The following is a 21,809-nucleotide window of genomic DNA, read 5'->3' as shown; positions in this document are numbered from 1 at the left end:
AAGTAAAAATAATGTAATTCACAGTTATTTGAAGAGTTGAATAAGTAAAAAAATTTCAAATATTAGCATGCATTTCCAAATTTAGTCAAAATTTTAATTTAATAAATTTGAACCTCAAACTTTTACATTTGTATCCATTTCAACAATCAAGTTATATAACTGGTGAAAATTTAAAGAATTCTAAAATATTGTATGATTTGGATAGAAAAACATATAGACATACCTTTACTAATGGTTTCCATATTTCTATACAAGTAATTTGCTGAATTTAAAAAAAATATATATTTAAATTAAGAAATCCAGTCAAGTTAAGCAATTTTTAGCGACTCATAATTACTATAATGCATGAAAGGAGTATATAGGATTAAAATCAACAATTAAATACTCTAAATAATATACTATATCATAATAATTAATATTATTATAACATGTGGAAGTGCTCATTTTAGTCGCTTTGTTAGAAAAAAACTATCCTATTTCAGAAAAAACAAAGAAAAAAAAGAAGGAAAAGCATGAGAAAAAGAAGATGGGAACTCTTTGCAATTTGGAATATTAAGTTAAAAATAAATTTATTAATATTAGGAAAGCTTTTTCTAATTATATTAATCAAAGATAACTAGATTTAACCACAAATGGACAAATTTGATTAGAAAACTAAATATGAAATATTTAAAACTTCAAAAATGTAAGCACAATTAGGAATTTAATAATCATATCAAAACTAAGCCAAATTAAATAGTAGAATAAGGGTATTAATATATATTATGAAGGGCAAAAGTTAATTAGACAACATACCAGAGAGATCATGATTTTGTAGCATTTGATTATCCGCTACTTGTTTATTAATAAGTTTTTTTGCGAGTGTGAACTTACACCAAATTATAACTCTGACACACTAGCTCGAATTTACTTTGTCAAAAAACTAGAGATTGTAGGGGCCAATTTGACAAAAAGGAACTCTACTAAAATCATTTATTTATAAGATCAGCACTTCAATTTTCTTTTGGAGTTGGACCCTTCAATTAATCCCTAATCGTCCATCCAAATGATAAATATGATATGAACAGACATGAGAATATATAAAATTTCAAAACCTGTAGAGCAACCAAGCTGTACATACCTCTTTCCCTTCGCTATTGATTAGAACAAACTCCCTCAAATTTGCAGCCATCCCAGCCTGAACCATGTAAAAGCAATAATTAGCCTAAGGTAAGAAAGATATCATAATATACAGCCATTTGAATTATCTAGGAGATAGTGGATATGGAAGGAAGAACGAGTTTAACATAAATCTAAAATCAAATATGGCCAAAAAGTGCTTTATATAAATGAGAAGAATGAGGGCACTATTTTTGGTAACTTGTCTGGATCAAGAGTTGAGGTATGGAGAAGTTAGACAAATAAAGCTAATATGTGATAATCAAGCTGCAATTATATTGCCTCAAATCCAGCCTTTTGCGAGAGAACAAAATATAGAGTTCGATTAACATTTTATTAGACAAAAGATTGCATCAAAGTGTATTACAACTATTTTTGTCATCTCAAGTGATTAGTTAGCATATGCGTTTACTAAATCCCCCAAAGGTTCACTTGTTGAAAACATTTATAACAAGCTTGGAGCTTGTAACATGTACGCTCTAACTTGAGGGGCAGAGCTGAGATACTTCTCCTTAGTTGAATACTACACTTGTGTAATTAAGTATGACAAATATGGATTCTAAAAATAGCCTAGAATATGTAAATCTATTGCCTTCTTTTTTTAGTTTTCTTCCTATTTTGGTTCTCAATAAATCGTATAGATCCTTACTCAAGCTTGAGGGGAATAATGAAGCTTTCATAATCTTCATCTTCTCTATCTATACCCTTTTATCCTTATCCTATACTCTCCACTCAAGTGCAACTGAACTAGATTCAAGTTGGTACTTGGTAGCACCTTTTGTCAATTAAACTACAATGGCGCACCCACTAATGTCTGGCTCCATCCTTTTTGCTTAGCTCTATGGGTCTAGTTCTTTTACTAGCCATGGGTTCGCTTGAGTTTAGCTCGTTGCAGCACTCACGCCAACTTAATAAGGAACAAGTGAATTCGAAATTTTTTTTCAATTTCAATTCTCATATCCGTGGCTTAATTTTCTCTTCTATTATCTTTGAAGTCTTAACGGCTTGATGTTTTTGTTTCCTAGGAGAGATTCTTAAGCTGCATATACTCATTATCGTCAACTTCTTTTTCAAAAGGAGGTTCTTCAACATTTGAAGCCTTAAAAAGAAAAACTTCAAATTCTTCAAACTCAAGTTCTTTAAAGCTATATATATATATATATATATATATATATATATATATATATATATAAAAAGAGTATCCAAGTTGCTTTACTTGTCGATCTTTAAGTTCTTGTCCTACATTTTCAACAACTCTCAATATCACATCAAAATCTTTAAATTCTTGCCTTATATCTTCAAAATTCCCTTAGTGACATCCACCTCTTTTTGTAACGTCACCTGGATACTGCTCTGATACATTGTGAAACACAAAGCAAATAGGTCAATTGAAAGATTCAAGACCAGACTACTTATTGAGGGATACATTCCATATGGAGTGGATTACTAGGAGACATTTGTCCCTATTGCCAAAATGAACTCTGACTTAGTCAGAGTATTACTATCTTGCGCTACCAACCTTACTAGAACCTACAACAATTAATATGAAAAATACGTTTCTCCATAGAGACTTAGAGGAAGAAGCATATATGGAAATTCCTCCTAAGTTTACTGATGAAAAAATGCAAGAAAAGGTATGTAGGTTAAAGAAGGATTTGTATAAGTTGAAACAGTCATCCAGAGCTTAGTTCAATCGATTCAGTAGAGCTATAGTTTTCTTCAGCTATCAATAGAGCAATATTGATTATACCCTGTTTATTAGGCATCATAAGGGTAAAATTACCCTTCTCATAGTTTATGTAGAAAACATGGTAATTACAGGAGATGACAAAGAAGAGATGACTCGATTAAAGAAGCTCCTGGGTTGAAAATTCGAAATTAAAAATCTAGGAAAATTCTAGTATGTTCTAGGAATTAAAGTTGCTAGATCGAAGAAGGGGATCTTTATCTCTCAAAGGAAATATATTTTAGATCTCTTGAAAAAAACTGGCATGTTAGGTTTTAAACCAGTAAAAACTCCTATTGAGAGCAATCATAAGTTACAAGCAGGGACCGGTGAACCAATAGATATTGGCAAATATCAAATATTCGTAGGTAGATTGATTTATCTCTCGCATGCTCTATTAAATATAACACATATGTAGTCATCTTAGTCAATCAATTTATACATTATCCTCGTGAACTTCACATACAAGCTGTCTTTCACATTCTGCGATACTTAAAGCCTGCCTTTGAAAATGGTCTCCTATTCTCCAAACACAATCATCTCCAAATAAATGCATTCGTAGATCCAGATTGGGTTCTATCACTTGACGATAGAAGGTCAACCGCTGGTTACTGCATACTTGTGGAAGGAAATCTTGTTATTTGGAGAAGCAAGAAGCAAAAAGCAAAATATTATTGTTCGATCAAGTGTTGATACTGAGTATAGAGTTATGGCAAAAGGTGTTTGTGAACTCAGTTGCAAAGATTGTTGGAGGAATTAAAATAGTTGGAGAGGGACAAATTGCTTAGAGAGGAACAAATTGCTCTTGTACTATGACAACAAATCCGACATCAAAATAGTTTGCAATCCGATTTAACATGATAGAACGAAGAACACAGAAATTGATTGACACTTCATTAAAGAGAAATTAACAATAGGTCATGTGACTTTCAACAAATAGCTAGCTAATGTGTTTACCAAAGGGCTCAATAACAAAGTCTGTCACACCTGAATTTGTAAGTTGGGCATATGTGATATATATGCACCAACTTGAAGAAGAGAGTTGAGCAACGTGATTCTGTCCTAAATTAGGCAATCACACCCACTCTCTAGGAAGATTTCATATATCCTAATTAGGTTTAATTGTAGAGATTTTATTCTTTGCCTTTATTATAAATATTCCTAAATAGGTATCTTTCTTTATGTATAAATACCCAAAACTTGTAAAGATTAATTAATTGGAATGGAATCTGAAAATTCGTCCCAAAATTCTTCAAATACTATATTAAAGTTAAGAAAACGAAGGAGAAAGAGGAAAATAATATGAGAAGATTTACATGGTTCAACTACAAAAGCCTACATCCATGGACACACCTTAAAGGCTATTTATTTAATTGTATTCTACATGTCATAATACAAAGGCATGCCTATTTATAATGGAATACTCAAAACATATATGGCATCATAGTATCATACTATAAATTAAGGGATTCTCAAAATAAATAGGAATGTATCAAATCTCCCTAAATAGAAATATTTAGACATAAATTATTCTACTTATTAGGAATTTAAATCCTATACTAAATAGGAACACCTTTCATGACAATAATTAACCTGGATGTGATCCTTCGCTATCGTAAGCATGTGTTCTTCAACATCTTTTCCTCCATGGTCATGACCATTAGGCTGCAGAAAAATAATCAATGAACATTATAAGAGCTGCTGTAACAATTAATATTCAGGAATTCTATAATCTAAAAGAAAAGTTTTTTCTCTCAAATTTTAGTTCCACTTAAATAACTGGAGATCATCACAATTAAACAATCAAATTTGTAAAATGAATGCGCAGTTTCAGAAACAATGTTTGATGCAGCTGACGACGATGACATATTCAATCTTTCTGTTATGTAGAAGATGTAAATGTTGACAAACATATGATATGAATAGCACATTGAAATTTAAGATAAATCAACCAAAAATGACTAGGGGCAGATCTCAGGGAATTTTTGTGGAACAGTTTTTAGAAAAGGATTTTTTTACTTTTTTAGCATAAACATGGGAAGATGTTACTGCCAACAAATATGATCAACCTATAATCTTAAAATATTGATATTAAAGAATTAGAATTAGATACGAACTTATGAATTTCAAAAACTAAATGCAGGCTTAAATTTATAATTTTATAATCCATGGATTTTAAGCATAATGTGAAAGAACAAAGCTGAGATTTTTGTTTAATGAAAATATGAAATTAAAACATTTATGATACAAGTAAAACAGATTTAGGACCTGTGCCTTTCACCTAGTTGAAGACACGGAAAAAGAAATGGATGACAACTGTTGAATCTTTCCAGAAAACTCTCTACAGTCAAATTGCCAAAAAAAAAAAAGGAATGGAGAATGATTTCAGAATATAATTGGATGGTTCCTATTCTTAGTGCTGAAAAATTTTCAATACCGCCCATTTTCCCCATCTAACTCTTTCCAAATCCCCTCCCATCAAAATTTATGGTTCTACTCCTGGACATGACCAATAGAAACTGAAAGACTGCCTGATGATGACATACAAGGAAAAATAAAGAGGCACTCCACTCATTTTACAATGTTTCCAAACTAAATACTCAAATACTCCACAGAAGAAGCAATTCTTTTTTCTCAGAACACTTATATCAGCTCCAAAATCTGATAAATCAATCTGTAACTAGAAAACAAGGGCATTGATTCAATGACAGGCCATAGCTGCTGGTAATGATGAGAGAGCGAGATGTGTAACAAAATCTTTCAGAAACAGAGATAAATTTCAAGACACATGCAAATAAAAGAATGGAAACTAAACACAAAAACGATCATATTTTCTTCAGTTTTCAACAAATAAAATTCGAAACCTTGGCAGTAAGATGACCATGATAGAGTTTGTTGCCTTTGCGGCAATATGGATTACCTGCAACATAAGACCAGTCACAAATCCTTGCTGAAGAGGATGGCCAAATGGGGATCCACCATGCATCGCATCGCGTATTCGATCATTAAAACTGAAATCAGATTTCCAAATACTTAATGAAAGGAAAAAAGAAAGGTCCTTTGCAAAACTAATGAATGAAAAATTAAAAATGAGAAGATAATTCTTTGTTTATATGGAAGGATGCAATAAATTAGGTGGAAGACTGGTATAAGCTTTACTAGAAAAGGATAAACCCTAAAAACAACATAATGTCTAACTTTTTCCCAATAGAGAGAGATCTCCAAGATATAAAATCAGTTCCAGGAAGTAGAAGATACTAATACAATGACTTTAATTCTCAAAATGTTTGTTAAATTTAGGACAGACCTAACTCACCCCAAAAGCTAACTCAAGGGGAGGAGTGCCTATGGCTCATATAAGGGGCACATTACTCTTTTCCACAACCAATATGAGATTCAACCTACCCTCTCACACCCAGAAGTTTATTGGTGCGTGACATATTTATGAGAGGCTAAATATCGGATGGAAAGGCTCTGATACCATGTTAAATTTGGGACAGACCTAACTCTCCCCAAAAGCTAGCTCAAGGGAAGGAGTGCCTATGACCCATATAAGGGGCACATTACCCTTTCCACAACCGATGTGGGATTCAACAATGTCAACCATGCAAAGTTGATGAATGGGAATGAATGTCTATTGTTGTACAATCCTCTAAACTGAATGTTGCACTTTTTAATATGGGAAGCAAAAAAGTATACAGTAGACAAAAAATAGCACCTCCCAATTCCAGTTCCACCAAGATTGAACTGGGAAGCATTTATTCCACGAGCATTTTTAGCAACCTCACCAAAGTCCCAACCTTCACCATATCTGTAAAGAACAATGTTAATTTAGCCAATTTATGGATGCATATGTGCATAAGAAGGGCCCAACCATTAAAAAATAAAGTTACAATTTACAGTTTACTGATGAAAAAACCCAGAATGGTTCATGATTCTGAGCTTACAAGTAGATACTTGAACCATCAACTCCATTCCTTTCCTTTGTTAGGCTGAGCAGTGCATCTTTTGCTTTCACCTATACGGGTAACACAATATTGAGCTCCAAAGCTATTAAGGGATTTTGTTATGATAAGTGCAAGCATCCGATATAACTAATATTATCTGCCTAGGACATCATTTGACATAATCATTTGGCATAATGGCATGTCAAAAATTTCATGCAACATGGAATGGAATTTACACAAATACTTCTACTGGAAGTACAAACACGCCACTGACTTAATTCCTATGTGCATATGAGATGTACTGGCAGAGAGCATTTTCTATAGCAAGTTCACATTTCTGAATATCCTAGAACCAACAACAATATTGATAAGCCTACCTTTCCAATTCATCAGTATAACATCAATAGTATTTAAAAATATACATAAAACAAAAAAAAAAGAAAGCAGATAATTTAAAGAAAATCAGATACCATTGTACTTTTCATCATATGGCCCATAAGGTCAAACCGGAATCCATCAATCTGTAAAGAAAAATACAAGAAAAGAAGAAAGAGATAGATCATTAACTAGTATATCTTATAAAAGCCCCAGTTAAAATCCCAACCAAACAGAAGACATGAAAATACCTAAAATTCATGAGTTCTACCTGAAGCCAACCGTAAATCAATATATAAAATAGAATATTATGTTACAAATTATGGAAGAGAAGAAACGTAGAGTTCAAAACAGAGAAAATGACATGTTGCTGTGTCAAGAAATATTATGTATAACAACAGCATCCTTTGAATAAACACCTTGTAGTTAACTGCCCAGCTTAAAAGATCATCAACGATCAAGCGCTCAACCATATAATGCTCACTGGCAGTGTTGTTCACACATGTACTATTTTCTATAAAGCCATCACTGTTCCTTCGTAAATAATAACCTGGAACAACCTATAAGAGAAACTAAAGTCACAACAGAAGCTAGTATAATAAGACTGGAAAATAATAAATGAAATCCCAAACCACAAGCCTGGGCACACTGGAAAACATAAGCGAAGATGGACTGTAACAACAAATCAAAAACCTTATCAAGAACAGAATTCTCATCAAAAGGCCCACTTCCATGCAAATGATTGTAGACAACATCCAACACAACCCGGAGACCAATGCGGTTAATTGCCTGCAATTAATAAGAATCAATTATAACAAAATTGTCAACCATTACTATCTAGCTCCAAAACTCATACAACAATAAAAAAATCCATAAGATCATATAAAACACAAGATTGTTCCCAATCATTATCAAGTGGAGGTAAACTAAAGGTAGCAGTCCAGACCTGAACCATCTTTCTGAACTCAATGGTGCGGCAAGAACCATTTGGATTACTTGCATAACTTCCTTTAGGGACCCCCCATAGGACAGGATTATACCTTTGAAGAGAATGAAATAATATTGATGTTAATTCACAATAAACTTGATAAAATTGGTTCCGGTCAGAAGCATTAGGAGCATACCCCCAATTATACCCATCATCATTTTGGAATGCAGTAATATGAGCTTGTTGCTCAGCTGAATCTGGCGGTAATTTTTCTAGCATGCTGTTATCTGCAAAAGCCTCAATTTCATGCATATGAATGATGGGAAAACAACAAGATATATCAGGGCAAGTCAAACAAGAATATACTATTTAAGAAATGGAAGCAATGTAACTGCAGGTTGATAGAGTTGAGAATTCTGCAATTGTAGTAGGAGAAAATGGAAATTTGTATTAATGATTTGTTGGAAAGAAATTACAGCAATGTTCCCTACATCTCTATTGCTTCTCAACTCAAGAACTAATGCAATATATCAATATAAGCAGCAAAGGAAAATAACAAAGACAAGGACGATAACCATCAGAGAATTCCAGGAAGGAGATCTACTGGCCACAAGAGAACTCTTGAAAAGAGATTCTACTGGCACTGGCCCAAGCAATACTGCTTAGAAACTTAGCAAAACACACAGCACACACTCTTTTATTCTCCCACTAGTTATTATAATTTTTCCCTTCTCCCATGCTGCTGCTACAAAACTGTCACTCTGCCAGCTGTGGATTTCCTCCAGAAACTTCTCCATATTCTTGATCCCACTAATCCCATGTCATGAGCTCTTTTATTTCTTTTGACTCGTTTTTCTGGTAGCACTCAGCTTCCCAGGCCCATCCTTTTCCAGCCATACGTCTTTCTTGATCCCGCAGACTTAGCCTAGTGGCAATAAAGTACCAACAATTCAACACTTTGTTTACTATGAAGTGTTTGTGTTGGAATATGAAGAATGGGATAATGACCCCGTAAAGATATGTCAAATGTAACTTCATAATTTTGCCTAAATCATGCATTAAACTAGGAAACTAAAGTCAATTAGGATGAAATATTTATGACTTCATTTACAAGTTCAGAATTTTTGTACGCTATTTAAATCCCTGTTGATTGAGGTAATAATCAAGTATCTCTATTCTTACTTACACGTTATCAGAGCCTAGGGTTTCAAATCCCTTACTCTATTTCCCTCCTCTGGCAGGTCTAAGAAAGATATCCGAAAAACTTTCAAACACAGACCTACCTTGTGTTTTGATCTTTGAGACTCACCTCCCACTCCAAAAGAAAAACCAGTTGGTAGCGACTGTCTCGCAGAATCTTGCTGTCAGAAATGGAACATGCAAAGTCCATGCACCACTCCTCACCTTCAGCCGTTCCTCCACACCCCAGCATGTGGCACCTATTCTGGCCACAATTTCGTGCGAAACTTCCTCCCAATGACATTGCTTTGGGCATGGCAACTCCTTCCAACCGAACACCTAGATCAACACCCTAAGAGGAGAAACCAATTTCAGTTTTCCCAAAATAAAAGGGAAATGTCTGAACAGGAGCTCTTGAAAAACCTATTGTGTAAATTATATGATTAACTGTACGATTAGTTTGATTGATTATAAGAATTGATTGTTTGTATGTTTTTAGTAACAGAAAGAAGAGGAGAGAAGATACTAAAAACACAATAGCTACATCTTTACTCAATTTGTCCTATTTTTACTAGGTATAAGAGCTAGGCAACTCTGTTTTGCTGCTCGTTCATTTGTTTATCAATAGTAGGAGTCCCTAGTCCCTACCTTTCTTTGTCCATAGGTGTCTAGAGGTCAGTACGTTACACCACCTTCATCTTTAGAAGCGCCTCCTATGGATCTGATTGTCCCTTAAAATTCCATCACTAAAATCTGTGACATTGGTAGGAAGAAGATTCTGCCCCCATCACACACACCAATCCGTGAGCTGTCCTCTGCCAACTTTTTCTAGCTGAAAATATAAGCAACTAATTCAACTCTCTCCAGCAACCCTGTAGAGTTGCCGACTCTTCTTAGGTCAACCTTTTTCTTTCTCTTAAAAGCGGTAGGCTTGACTGCTGTAATCTTCTCTAACACAAATACATACCTAATTTTTAATTGAGTTTTACTAAAACTAAGCTCAGCTACTGTAGCTTGGCTTCTTTATCACCTTTGACATTTGGCATCAATTATCTATTTTAGTAATTCTCTCACAAAAATGGTATTTTATTTCTCTACTTCGGCTTTTGTTAAAAAAATTGACTAATAAGGCAGTCCTCACTCACTCTAACTGGAGCCGCCTGAGAACAATACTTACAATATCATTATACAAACAGTACTCATCCTCCTCCTTGCATGTGCTTAAGTGCTTCACAAATTGGTGAGCTCTTTTCTTTTATAATTCAATCTTTCGTTGAACACTGGATCCTTAATTCCAATGCTTTTGACCACATCTCTAGCAATAGAAATCTCTTGACCTTTCTCCTATCTGCTGTCACTTTAGCCAATGGATCAATTTAAAGGAATACAGGAAACACATCCTCTTCCTTCTATACCCTTAACCTCAATATTTTTGCTCCAAAATGTCCATATAATCTCATCTCCATAAGTTAACCAAACAATATAAATGTTTCATCATATTTACAATTGCTGTGCAGGACCAGAATATGAGAAAGGTGATTGGCATAGGATGCGCATCGCAAGGATATTAATCATTTCTCCAATCTAGGATCTCCCATTGCTTTTGGTTCACAAATTCCAATGCCTCTACATCTTCTTCAGTCATTTGGTCATCCAAACTCTAGAAAATTTGTTCCTTCTCTTCCCCACTTATCTTCTTTAAATTGCGGATCCTGACAGCATAAATATAAACTCGTTCTTCTTTTTCAAAATGAACTAATGAATGGGCTACATACATGTTAACATTTTTCATTCAGATATTTATAGTACTTCTATAGATGATATTCTCATCACACCTGGTTATTTTTTATGAAATTGTCCTGTGGTGTTCTCTATCTTTCAAAATTTTTGCGGCGATGTACACGCTCAGTTTGGTGTTTCATTAAAGTGTTGTGCAGTAATAATGCATGAGAATATAATTCCCTTTCTTTTCAAACCTTCATGTCTTCATCAATCTTCTTGTGCACATACTCCTCAACAAAATGGAGTAGCTAAGCATAAGAATAGGCACATTATTGGAATAGCTTGCACCTTGCTCATACACCACACATTAGAGAAAAAAAAATAGAAGAGAGTTTATTAAAATGATTTGATCATGTCCAACATAGAGTATCGAATGCCCCAATACAATGTGATTTGTTAATAGTGGAAAGTGGGATACCTAAAATGACTTGGATAGCGTATCAAAAGATTTATAATGTTTGAATATCTATGCAGAATTGATTTCAGAGTTGAATCACGGAAAATTATTCATATAGCAAACCCAACTAGATTGGATTCAAGCTTAGTAGTTGTGCTGTTTTTGTTGTGTTTCTTTGAGTAATATTCCAATAAGCATAAAATAAAATTTTGAACATATTTCTAAGTTATTAAATATTCTTTCCAACCAAGAGATGCAATTCATCATTCATCAATATTCTGTGGTATTTCCTATTTAAAAGATTCCCGACATAATATCACTATCGGAAAAAGAGTTAGCATCAAAAGTTTTTTGATAAACAATGAGTATTACAACAGCAAAATCATTATGACATCATGATGATCTATTAACACTTTTATGTGCAAGAACACAGAAATCATCATTAATTCACTTCGCAGCAAGGCGTAGTACAATCACTAAATTTTGATGTAAGAGACATGCTTACCTACAGACTTCCAGTTCTCCCTTACATCGTCAACACCAGCAAATTGAAAGGCTGGAAGCAAATGAACATGAGTAAGGCCAGCACTTGATAATTTCTTTAGATGAAGTACACCTGCTGAATCCTTCAAAAAGAAAGTGCTCACTAGAGTTAAACATTCATTTTATTACCTGCTATACATAATTTATCATACAATAATTTAATACAATCACAAGTTCAACACTTCAACTTCACCTCCATTTGTTTCACAGAAAATACTTCTTGTATAATGTATGTTTCCATTGCTAGGGAGTGCAACAAGAAAAAGAAAGTGGAATATATTCTGGGCCACTACACAAATGATCCTCAAATGGGAACATACCCTAGCTTGCCTGCGCTACATTGTTCGCTTGTTTTGCCTTCTTTTTCTTTTTGTTTTTCTTTTCACAGCTGTAATGTGATAATCAAAATGCCACATTTTTTCTAATACTTGCAATATGCATTAAATGGAAAGATATTGAACAATTTGACTAAAATATAAGAAATGTCACCAACTCAAGAGCACAAATGTATGTGTTGAGATACTTTCTATAAATAACCTAGATTTGTAGTGGTTGTGTGCATAATTAGGTGCTTAGATTATGTGACATGATTGAGATATAATTAGACTACAATTAGAAAATTGATTTATTTTATTTCTTATTGTTAAATTTGGGTCAGGCCTAACTCACCCAAAAGCTAGCTCGAGGGGGAGGAGTGCCTATGGCCCATATAAGGGGCACACTACCCCTTTCCACAATCGATGTGGAATTCAACACACCCCCCTTACGCCCAGAATTTTTACTGGTGCGTGGCACATTTATGGGGCGCCCAACATTGGATGGGGAGGCTCTGATACCATGTTAAATTTGGGCCAGGCCTAACTCACCCCAAAAGCTAGCTTGAGGGGGAGGAGTGCCTATGGCCCATATAAGGGGCACATTACCCCTTTTCACAACCGATGTGGGATTCAACACTTATTATATTTTTTTGTAAATCGTATGCATACCCCAATTGGTTTGAGGGAATTATCAAGCATCTTTCTCTCAAAATCTCTCCTTCTCTCTTCTTTCTCATCACTGTTTCATGGTATCAGAGCCAAGCATCTTGGCTTATCTGTGAGTATCAGTGGCACATCTGCCACCTTCATTTGGAGATTCTCTAGAAGTCAATTAATCTCACCGCCAGGCCACTACTCTCACTGGTCTATGATTGACACCTCCTTGAAGTGTCGTCACCAAAAATGCCACCACACGTCTTCACATGCTGCTACTCTGTTTCTGCATCTGGTGCACGCGCCAGCACGTGACCTTTATTCCAGCGGCCTTTTACGCTGGCAATCCTTCCCCTAAACTCACCAGAGAAAGGCGACTCCAGCCCACTTGCTCCGATCACCAGCCCAGCTCTCCTTCACCTACCCTTCATGAGCAGTAACTTTGGTATTACTATTCACATCCCTAAAGCAGATTCCTTTCCTCTTTAAACTCTTTCTCAACATATCTGAGAAGCAAATAATTGTATATATAGTTCACACGGCCCAATCAAAAAGAGTAGATGCATGTTCCAAACTAGATTTAATCACTCTAAATGAAGCAGAGTACTAAGACTATCTACAATTCCGAACTACTAAGCAACAATCTTCTTCACATATTGCTCATTTTGGTAATTCATTTTCTTATCTAACCAAGTCTTTACCCATTGGTTCATGAATCCTAGACTCTGGTGCTTGAAGCAGAGTACAGAGACTATCTACAGTTCCGAACTACTAAGCAACAATCTTCTTCACATATTGCTCATTTTGGTAATTCATTTGCTTATCTAACCAAGTCTTTACCCATTGGTTCGTGAATTCTAGACTCTAGTACTTCCGATCATATCTCTGGTAATCACAATCTTTTTTCATACTCTTGTTTCACATCCTACATCATCTAAAGTCACATTAGCTAATAGTTCACAAACTCAAGTTAAAGAGATAGTTTTATTCTCTCCTGAATGACATACAACTTAATCTCTATTAGCAAATTGACTAAAGATCTTAACTATTCAGTCATCTTTGCTGTTGATTCTGTGGTTGTACAATACCAGAGTACTGGGAAGATAATTGGAGCAGGATATGAGTCACAAGGATTGTTCCTTTTTCCACTTCCAACCCTTAAACTGCTTTTGTGTCTAGCACTTCCGTTGAATTCATTCATAGTACTTAGATACAAAAACTAGTTCCTAATTTATCTTCCTTGCCTTCTTTAGAATATGAGTTTTGTCAACTTGGGAAGAAAACTCGGGCTTCTTTTTTCAAGCGAGTCAATAATAGAGTTACTTCTATATTTGACATTGTTTATTCAGATATTTAGAATCCAAATCGGGTTAGTACAACTGGGATTTCAATATTGTTACCTTTATTGATGATTATTCTCATTGCACTTGGCTATTTCTAATGAATCATTTTGAGTTGTTCTCTAGTTTTCAGAAGTTCTACGCTAAAATACATAGTCAATTTGGTATTCACATTAAGATATTACGAGGTAATAATGCAGGGAATATTTGTCTAACTTATTCACTCACTTCTTGTCTACTGAAAGCATTACTCATCAAACTTCTTGCTCTCGTACCCTACAACAAAATAGAGTTGCCGAGCGAAAAAATCAGCATTTGATTGAAACAGCCCGCACCTTACTCCTATTCTATTGCACTTTTGGGGGAAAAGCTATCCTTACTGCTTATTACTTTATTAATCGAATACCTTCGTCAATTTTGTAATATCAAAGTCCTTATTCTGTTCTATTTTCTATCCAGAATTCCAATCAATTGTCCCTACGAGTTTTCGAATTTATATGTTTTGTTCATGATGATACTCCTGGCAAAGACAAACTCCAACCTAAATCTTTCTTGGATATTCTTGGCTTCAAAAAGATTGAAAATGTTGTGATCCTACTACTGACTGATATTTTTGAAAATAAAAACCAAACCAGAAAGAATAAAATATCAAATTGAATTTCCTAATTAATTCGATTCAGTCAGTTTTTTCGGTTTGAATTGAATATTGCTTGCCTCTAATTAATTCTAAGAGAATCGTGATTGTGATTTCTATTATTGTGAGTTCCAAATTTCCATGGAGGATAAATGGGAGAAATAAAAAAGGCTAAAGAAGAAATTAATCTTGAAAGGAACTGCATCTGTAATTCTTAAAGAAAATACATTTGAAAGATGGAGAAAGCAGCGAAAGAAAGAGGAAGCTACTAGTTGGGAAGATCATTCTTTTGTAATGGCTCAATTTCATGAATTTCCATCTTCTTGGGGCCAAGAAGAAGGGAAAGGAAGAAAGTACAGCTATCAAAAGTATTATGATTTTGAAGGAACAAGTATGGAAAATTTGTAGAAGGAAAAACAAAATCTCTTGACATTTGGTATCCAAAATTGAGGAAATTAATTTGCCAAGCAGAAGATGCTATTTTGGATTCTCACGTTATTTCAACTGATGAGAAGTGCTTGAAATTCATTTCAATTTCCAGTATTTTTCATATTCTTGGGGACAAGAATGTGCTTTGGGGAATGTATTGTCACATATAAAGGAATAAGTAGTAAGATAGGCTTTTGGAGGAAAAAGCTACAACTACTGTAACTGTTGTAATTGAATATGGAATTTGGAGGGAAACAAATGTTAGATAGAGGGTAGTTATTCATGTACATATGTAAAGAAGAGAGCTCTTACCTGTAAATGGCATTCAAGAATGATCAATAATATCTCTTCCTATCTTCTCATCTCCCTCTCTGTTGTCACCTCCCTTCTCTAATTCTTTCCTCATCTCCTTTCTGAATTCTCTTCTCATCTTAATCTGTTCTCTTCTCATGCCCAATTCTTCTTCCTTTTCTCATCCCCATTTCTATTCTTAGCCTTGTGCTAAGAGCTCACTTTTCTACAATTTTCATTTCCATCATGATTCCTATCATATGCCTTCTTCTACATTATAGCATAAGAGTCCTTGGTCAATCTCTATCCATGTCAATACCTTTTTGTCTTCCTCACAAGTATTTTTTTGTACTAGTTTTGTACTTTTGTTCATAATCACACCTCCAATAAAGACAATCTTCAACCAAAATCTATCAAATATAACCTACTAGAATATCTTGGATTAACCATTTTTAGCTTAATGAAAAAGGAGTCCAAAAGTTACGTAGACCAATTGATGTTGGATTGTTACAATTTGTACTAAGCCCATGCTGGTTTAAAATATCATGCAAAGTTGGTGACTTGCAAGAAAAGGGCTACTCAGAGACAAGATGGAGTCACCTAAGACACTAGTGAATTACATTACCCAAGTGTCTAGTCTTAACTGAGCAAGTGTATCCAATATAGCATAGTAGGATAGCATTGAGGAAGTTGCAAAATACAATGGGAGAGAATGTAACATTCCAAGCCCACCAGTTGGGGTTGGAGATGGAATCCCACATCGATGGGCTATAAAGATTAGTAATGATTTATATAACCTAGCTCCAATTACTAACAACAGCTTGGATTAATCATTTTGCGCTGAAAAGCAAATAGGTCCAAAAGTTACTTGAATCATTTGGAACTCGACTGTTTATACTCCCATCTTTAAAAAGGCTAGAAGTGTTATAATCCACCACAACCGATAAATACTTTGCCTTGATGGATTAACCTTTTTCAAGACCTATCCATATTTTTTACCAAAGCATTTAATCAAAATGTCAGCTTTACAGCTTTTCTCGTTTCTAACTCCAAAGGTTTCTCCTTCACCAAATACATTTAGTCTCTTCAATTTCAAATTATAATTTTAGTCCTATGCTACCATCAATGAGAAGTATAACAATACATGAGTTTAATGTGTTAAATAAGATCTAAAGTATAATAAATTTAAAATTTCAAAGGCAATGTTATAACTTATTTAAATAATTAGGTAAAAAAGTGTAAGATATAAAAAATAGTCTCATAAGAGCTAAAGTATACAGGCTTTTGCCAAACTTAAGAACCAAAGTATAACATTTTCAAACAAAATAGATGAAATTGTATGTTATAACAAACCTTAATGGTTTTCAAGTGATTTACCCTAAACATAATGTTCCTTCAACTTATTACACTTATAAATGAAAGTCAAGTTACTGGAAACAAAAGCACATCAATGATCTCATCTAATAATGTGGAAGGTGAGTTAATAAGTAAAAATCCTTCATTCTTTTCTAAGAGCCACAAATTCCAATAGTAAACATGAGAACATAACTACCTCTACAGTGAAGGCTAGATAGCCACCCCGAAGGTCAGAATGCACAGTATCATCATTGGCACTGCAATGGCAGCAGAAAATATTAGAATCACACAGCAATAACAATAAAGCTCACAGAAAAACCAATTAAAAAGGTCAAGCAACTTGTTCTCATCAAATAAGTCCCAGATTAGTACTCTTTTTCTTTGATATAAAATGAGGATGATACAAAGTAAGAGAACTACAACACAAGTCAAGAGTACATTACCTAAAATCTCTTATATGCAACTCATAAATACTTATGTCAGAGAAAGAAAGTAAAGTGGGTTTTTCATCTGCTAATATGTCCCATCTTTCAGGTTTTAAAGTATCAGAATCAAGATTCACCAATAATGTCCGCTTGCCATCTGATGAGAGCCTGTTTTAACAAAGGAAACAAAATGAAAACAAGGGACTTAATCAATGTGCATAATAGCTAAATAATTGAAGCAATAGATGAATCATAACTCATATTTAGAGTATTACAATGGCTAAAATGGTTTGCATTATCAAGTACTTATAGATCAATTATTTTCAAAGAATTGATGGCAAAGTAAGACACCCAACATACCCTCTAGCATATGGATCATTTGCAAAGTATTTTTCAATGTGTAAGGTGGATGGATGGTAGACTGATACTTCATACACATAATAACAACCTTCCCAATCTTTTGGCCCTTTAGTACTCCAAACTCCATTAACCTCCATGAGCTGAACAGTTTCTGTAGGATTGCTGGTAAACGAATCCTTATAAATGCATAGCCGAACTGCCTATTTGTGAAGTAAAAGTAATGGAATTATCGTGGTTGATTACATAGAATAAGACAGGTTGAAAGAGAACTCCACAAACATGATAATAAAGTGTAATAAAACTTGACATACTTGAGCAGTGGGAGCCCAAAGATAAAGGGATACAGCATCTTTGGCAAAATGTGCGCCAAGGGGACCATCATATGAGAACAATTCATCCAAAATACCTGGTAACTGCAGACCAGTAGCATTGCTGCACTTTCCATCAACTATTTTAAAAAGAAGAAGAGGGAACATAAGTAATGGGTAAAAACTAAGTGAATGTGAATGGTTAAATGTATGCATCCATAAAATAGATCTAACCAAATTTAACAAAGTCAACCTCATGCCACTAGAAATATTATAAAAGGTTGGCATCATAAATAGCAAAGAAAAAGGAGTTTTAAAATTTCAAAATGACCTTATTAGTAGTAAAATTTATACTTGCTCAACCAATAGATCTAATGGGTGCATCAAAACATATAGAATTTCATTTGGTTATGGCTCTAATAGTAATTATATTACTAAAGTAATAGTAATAAAAAATACTAAAGCTGAAGGTTAACTCGACCATGGTCTCACAAATTGGAGTTCTATGGGTGAAAATTCAAAAATGCTCATGCTCGTCAGCAATTTTGCATGAAATGGCCATTCTTAATATGCAAAGTTGCGCAGATGCTACTGCAAGTTTAAGACTTTCATGACTGCACCAATAAATGGACCTCAGTTCATATTACTAGAATGCAGTATGTCTTGGATCAAGTACAAGTATGAGGAATGTGGTACATCACTTAGAAATATATAGGGATGCGGGACTAGACTTAGTGCGCTAATTTGATATGCAGATCACACCTTGGCTTCGTGGTACCAGTACAAGAATTACAATAAACTAGCACAATCCTTGAATCTAGAAACACCAAATCAAATAATAAATTCTTTTATATTTTATACTTATATATTTTTTATTTTACACATTCTATAAGATTAGTATTAGTAAAAAGAACATAAGAAATATGATGGTCTTTTAACCGAAATTTAGCATAATAATACTCTGTTTCAAGCTCACATTGTTGTTTCCTTAAGCTTCACCCCACACCCAGGCTGCAAGCCCATTCACCCATTGCCCAAAAGGCCATGACCCGAGACCAAGAGACCATCAGACCAAGACACCCCTAATCCCAATTTTTCCTCAGTCCCTCCTCATTCTGTTGCCTACAACTGCATGATCTTGCACCACCCTTTGCCCCCATCTGCAGTTCAACCATCTGTTGTTCCTCCCTTCATCGGCTCCCTCATCCTAGCTTGTCCAGTTCTAGTAAACCAACACTGCTTGGAAGGTTGACATCTGACCATCTTCATCTCCATCTCCAACCCATTCCCAATCCCTAAAGCTACAATTTGTAATCCCGGTTGATAGGAAAGGAGCTCATTAGAGAGAGTCTTAAATCTCACAATTTTAGGAATAAATTCTGCTTGTTTTATCGAATAAAATTAAACCTTGGAAGTTCATACAATCATAATACTTCTAATTAGAGTAGAAGTCTAATATAAATATGTTAAATTTGGGTCAGGCCTAACTCACCCCAAAAGCTAGCTCAAGAGGGAGGAGTGTCTATAGCCCATATAAGGGGCACATTACCCCTTTCCACAACCAATGTGGGATTCAACACACCCCCTCACGCCCAGAATTTTTACTGGTGCGTGGCACATTTATGGGGCGCCCAACATCGGATGGGGAGGCTCTGATACCATGTTAAATTTGGGTCAGGCCTAACTCACCCCAAAAGCTAGCTCAAGAGGGAGGAGTGCCTATAGCCCATATAAGGGGCACATTACCCCTTTCCACAACCGATGTGGGATTCAACAAAATAATTATTAGATAAATAACTCCTAAAATAAGATAACAGAAATATAATAACAAACGCATAAGATAAGATAATAGAGGTAAGATAATAAATAAATATAATCTGATTGCTATGGATGTTATGGATTTAATCTATTCGTAAGGTGACCATTGTTTTTTCAATTAGGTTTGAAAATCAAAACAGTAAGAAACCTGAAATTTTTAATGGACCAAACCAAACTGCACTAAGAAAATCGAAATTTTCTGCAAATTGGAATGCAGGACACAGATCAAGAAACCAAGTGGGCAAGTGAGTTTAGTAACTGCGCACCAGTTAGTTATTTTTTGGAAAGAGTGCATTAGCATGAGTTTCTTGGACAAAACTAGCTCCACAAACCACTTACAGTTAAATGCTGCAACTGCTAATTGGCATTTGAGAAGAGATATGGTATCAACAAAAGGCGGCACTTTGAAAGCTCTATAACCCCGAATATGAGGAAATTTTGCAACTACCTAGCAAAATTAGGTTCAACTGTCAAAGAAATTACTCAATTAATGGAGTCAAAACCCACAGAGAACTATGACATGTAAATCAAGAACGTCAAAAGCTACATACAAAAACCACATTAAAACCAATGGCGGACAAAAAACTATGATGAGTTTTGCGAAAGACTAAATTATCTTACTTTTTCTGGAAGCCCACCATCATCTTGCTCAAGCTTAAATTTCACGTCATGGCCTGTTAGCATGGAAAATCATCAAATACTAACAACAGATACTCGATTCAATACCAAAAGTTTCAAAGGTTAAGTCGGCAAATAAAGTTGATTAGTGTTGATTGATTAGGATAAACGCATTTAAATTCAGTTCTACTATTTCAAATTCGGACAAAGACCCCAATAAAACAGCAATGAGAAAAGGCCTAATGTCTAAACAAATGAATTATAGATTGTAAATTACCCTTTTACAGTTTTCTGCAATCCCCATTTATTCAAGATATCATCAGATGAATAAGGAGTAGAGTCCAAACCTTGTACGCCAGATTCAGTAATGGATAATGCAGCATTCTGACTAGCATACAAAAAGCAAGAACCATCAGTTCCAACATCTACATTCCATGCAATTATAGATTTTGTAACCCAGAAGGCCCTCGAGTACAACAAGCAATCTTGCAACTGTTGATCACCAATTTTTTAAAGTTTAGAGAAAAACAAATAAGTTAATATCATAAACAGCACCATTTATTCGAATTTTCAATTATCAATTATCAATCAAGAACAATCAAGTAATAAACCTCAGAAGTGGGAGTGGAACCGGAAACTTCATGAAGAGCCATAGAGGAGGAGGAAGAACAGCAGCGAATTGGGCATCTATGAAAAGTTCTAAAACAAAGGGGAAAAGGGAGGTGGTGGCATTGATATTGTCTCAGAATTAAACGACTTCTTGAAGAAGATGGTGAAGAGAACGTGGAAAAGTGAATATTGGGAATCGAAGGAGAAACTGATGGAAGCGATTTGGAAACTACTATAGACATTGTTAAGCTCTCTGTGTTAACTGCTTCTTGGAAGACAGATGCTGATATTTACGCCCTGAATTTTACCTTACCAGTCAGTTCTTAAAAACTTGTAAAATTTGTTAGTAAAACTTGCCCATTGTTTTGGATTTTGCTAATTGTGGAGAGAAATTAACCGTCTGTTATGGAGATGGGGAGAAATGAATGGGTAGACTAGAAATTAAGATAAAACAAATGAAAAGAAAATAAATTATTGTTTGATATTAAAAAAAGGATAAATTACGTGTCTGAATTTTAATGTATTTAATAAATTAATTTTTATATTTTTAAAATTTAAATACTTAAATATTTTTATAATTAATATATCCAAATCGTTAATCATCTTAGTCAATTA

General features: G+C 34.5%; 1 protein-coding gene across 1 annotated transcript in view; it reads right to left on the bottom strand.

Annotated features, from left to right (window-relative positions):
• LOC110624912 (pullulanase 1, chloroplastic) overlaps positions 1-21,536 on the bottom strand; it is a 32,303-nt gene extending 10,767 nt beyond the window's left edge. Inside the window, exons 1-19 of the mRNA XM_021770354.2 lie at positions 21,197-21,536; positions 20,933-21,077; positions 20,589-20,641; positions 20,307-20,415; positions 18,153-18,289; positions 17,842-18,041; positions 17,500-17,649; positions 17,253-17,313; positions 11,998-12,118; positions 8,331-8,421; positions 8,153-8,246; positions 7,900-7,995; positions 7,626-7,766; positions 7,302-7,352; positions 6,832-6,902; positions 6,603-6,695; positions 5,805-5,895; positions 4,478-4,549; positions 1,121-1,177 (exon numbers count right to left, since the gene is read on the bottom strand). Of these exons, the coding sequence (XP_021626046.1) occupies positions 1,121-1,177; positions 4,478-4,549; positions 5,805-5,895; positions 6,603-6,695; positions 6,832-6,902; positions 7,302-7,352; positions 7,626-7,766; positions 7,900-7,995; positions 8,153-8,246; positions 8,331-8,421; positions 11,998-12,118; positions 17,253-17,313; positions 17,500-17,649; positions 17,842-18,041; positions 18,153-18,289; positions 20,307-20,415; positions 20,589-20,641; positions 20,933-21,077; positions 21,197-21,436 (2,073 nt within the window). The 5' untranslated portion in view covers positions 21,437-21,536. The remainder of the gene's footprint in view (positions 1-1,120; positions 1,178-4,477; positions 4,550-5,804; positions 5,896-6,602; positions 6,696-6,831; positions 6,903-7,301; positions 7,353-7,625; positions 7,767-7,899; positions 7,996-8,152; positions 8,247-8,330; positions 8,422-11,997; positions 12,119-17,252; positions 17,314-17,499; positions 17,650-17,841; positions 18,042-18,152; positions 18,290-20,306; positions 20,416-20,588; positions 20,642-20,932; positions 21,078-21,196) is intronic.
• Between the last annotated feature and the right edge of the window lie 273 nt (positions 21,537-21,809).

Source organism: Manihot esculenta, chromosome 10, assembly GCF_001659605.2.
Source record: "Manihot esculenta cultivar AM560-2 chromosome 10, M.esculenta_v8, whole genome shotgun sequence".
Taxonomy (NCBI): domain Eukaryota; kingdom Viridiplantae; phylum Streptophyta; class Magnoliopsida; order Malpighiales; family Euphorbiaceae; genus Manihot; species Manihot esculenta.
Note: the sequence above shows the minus strand (reverse complement) of the source record. Positions and strands in the feature narration are given on the sequence as shown.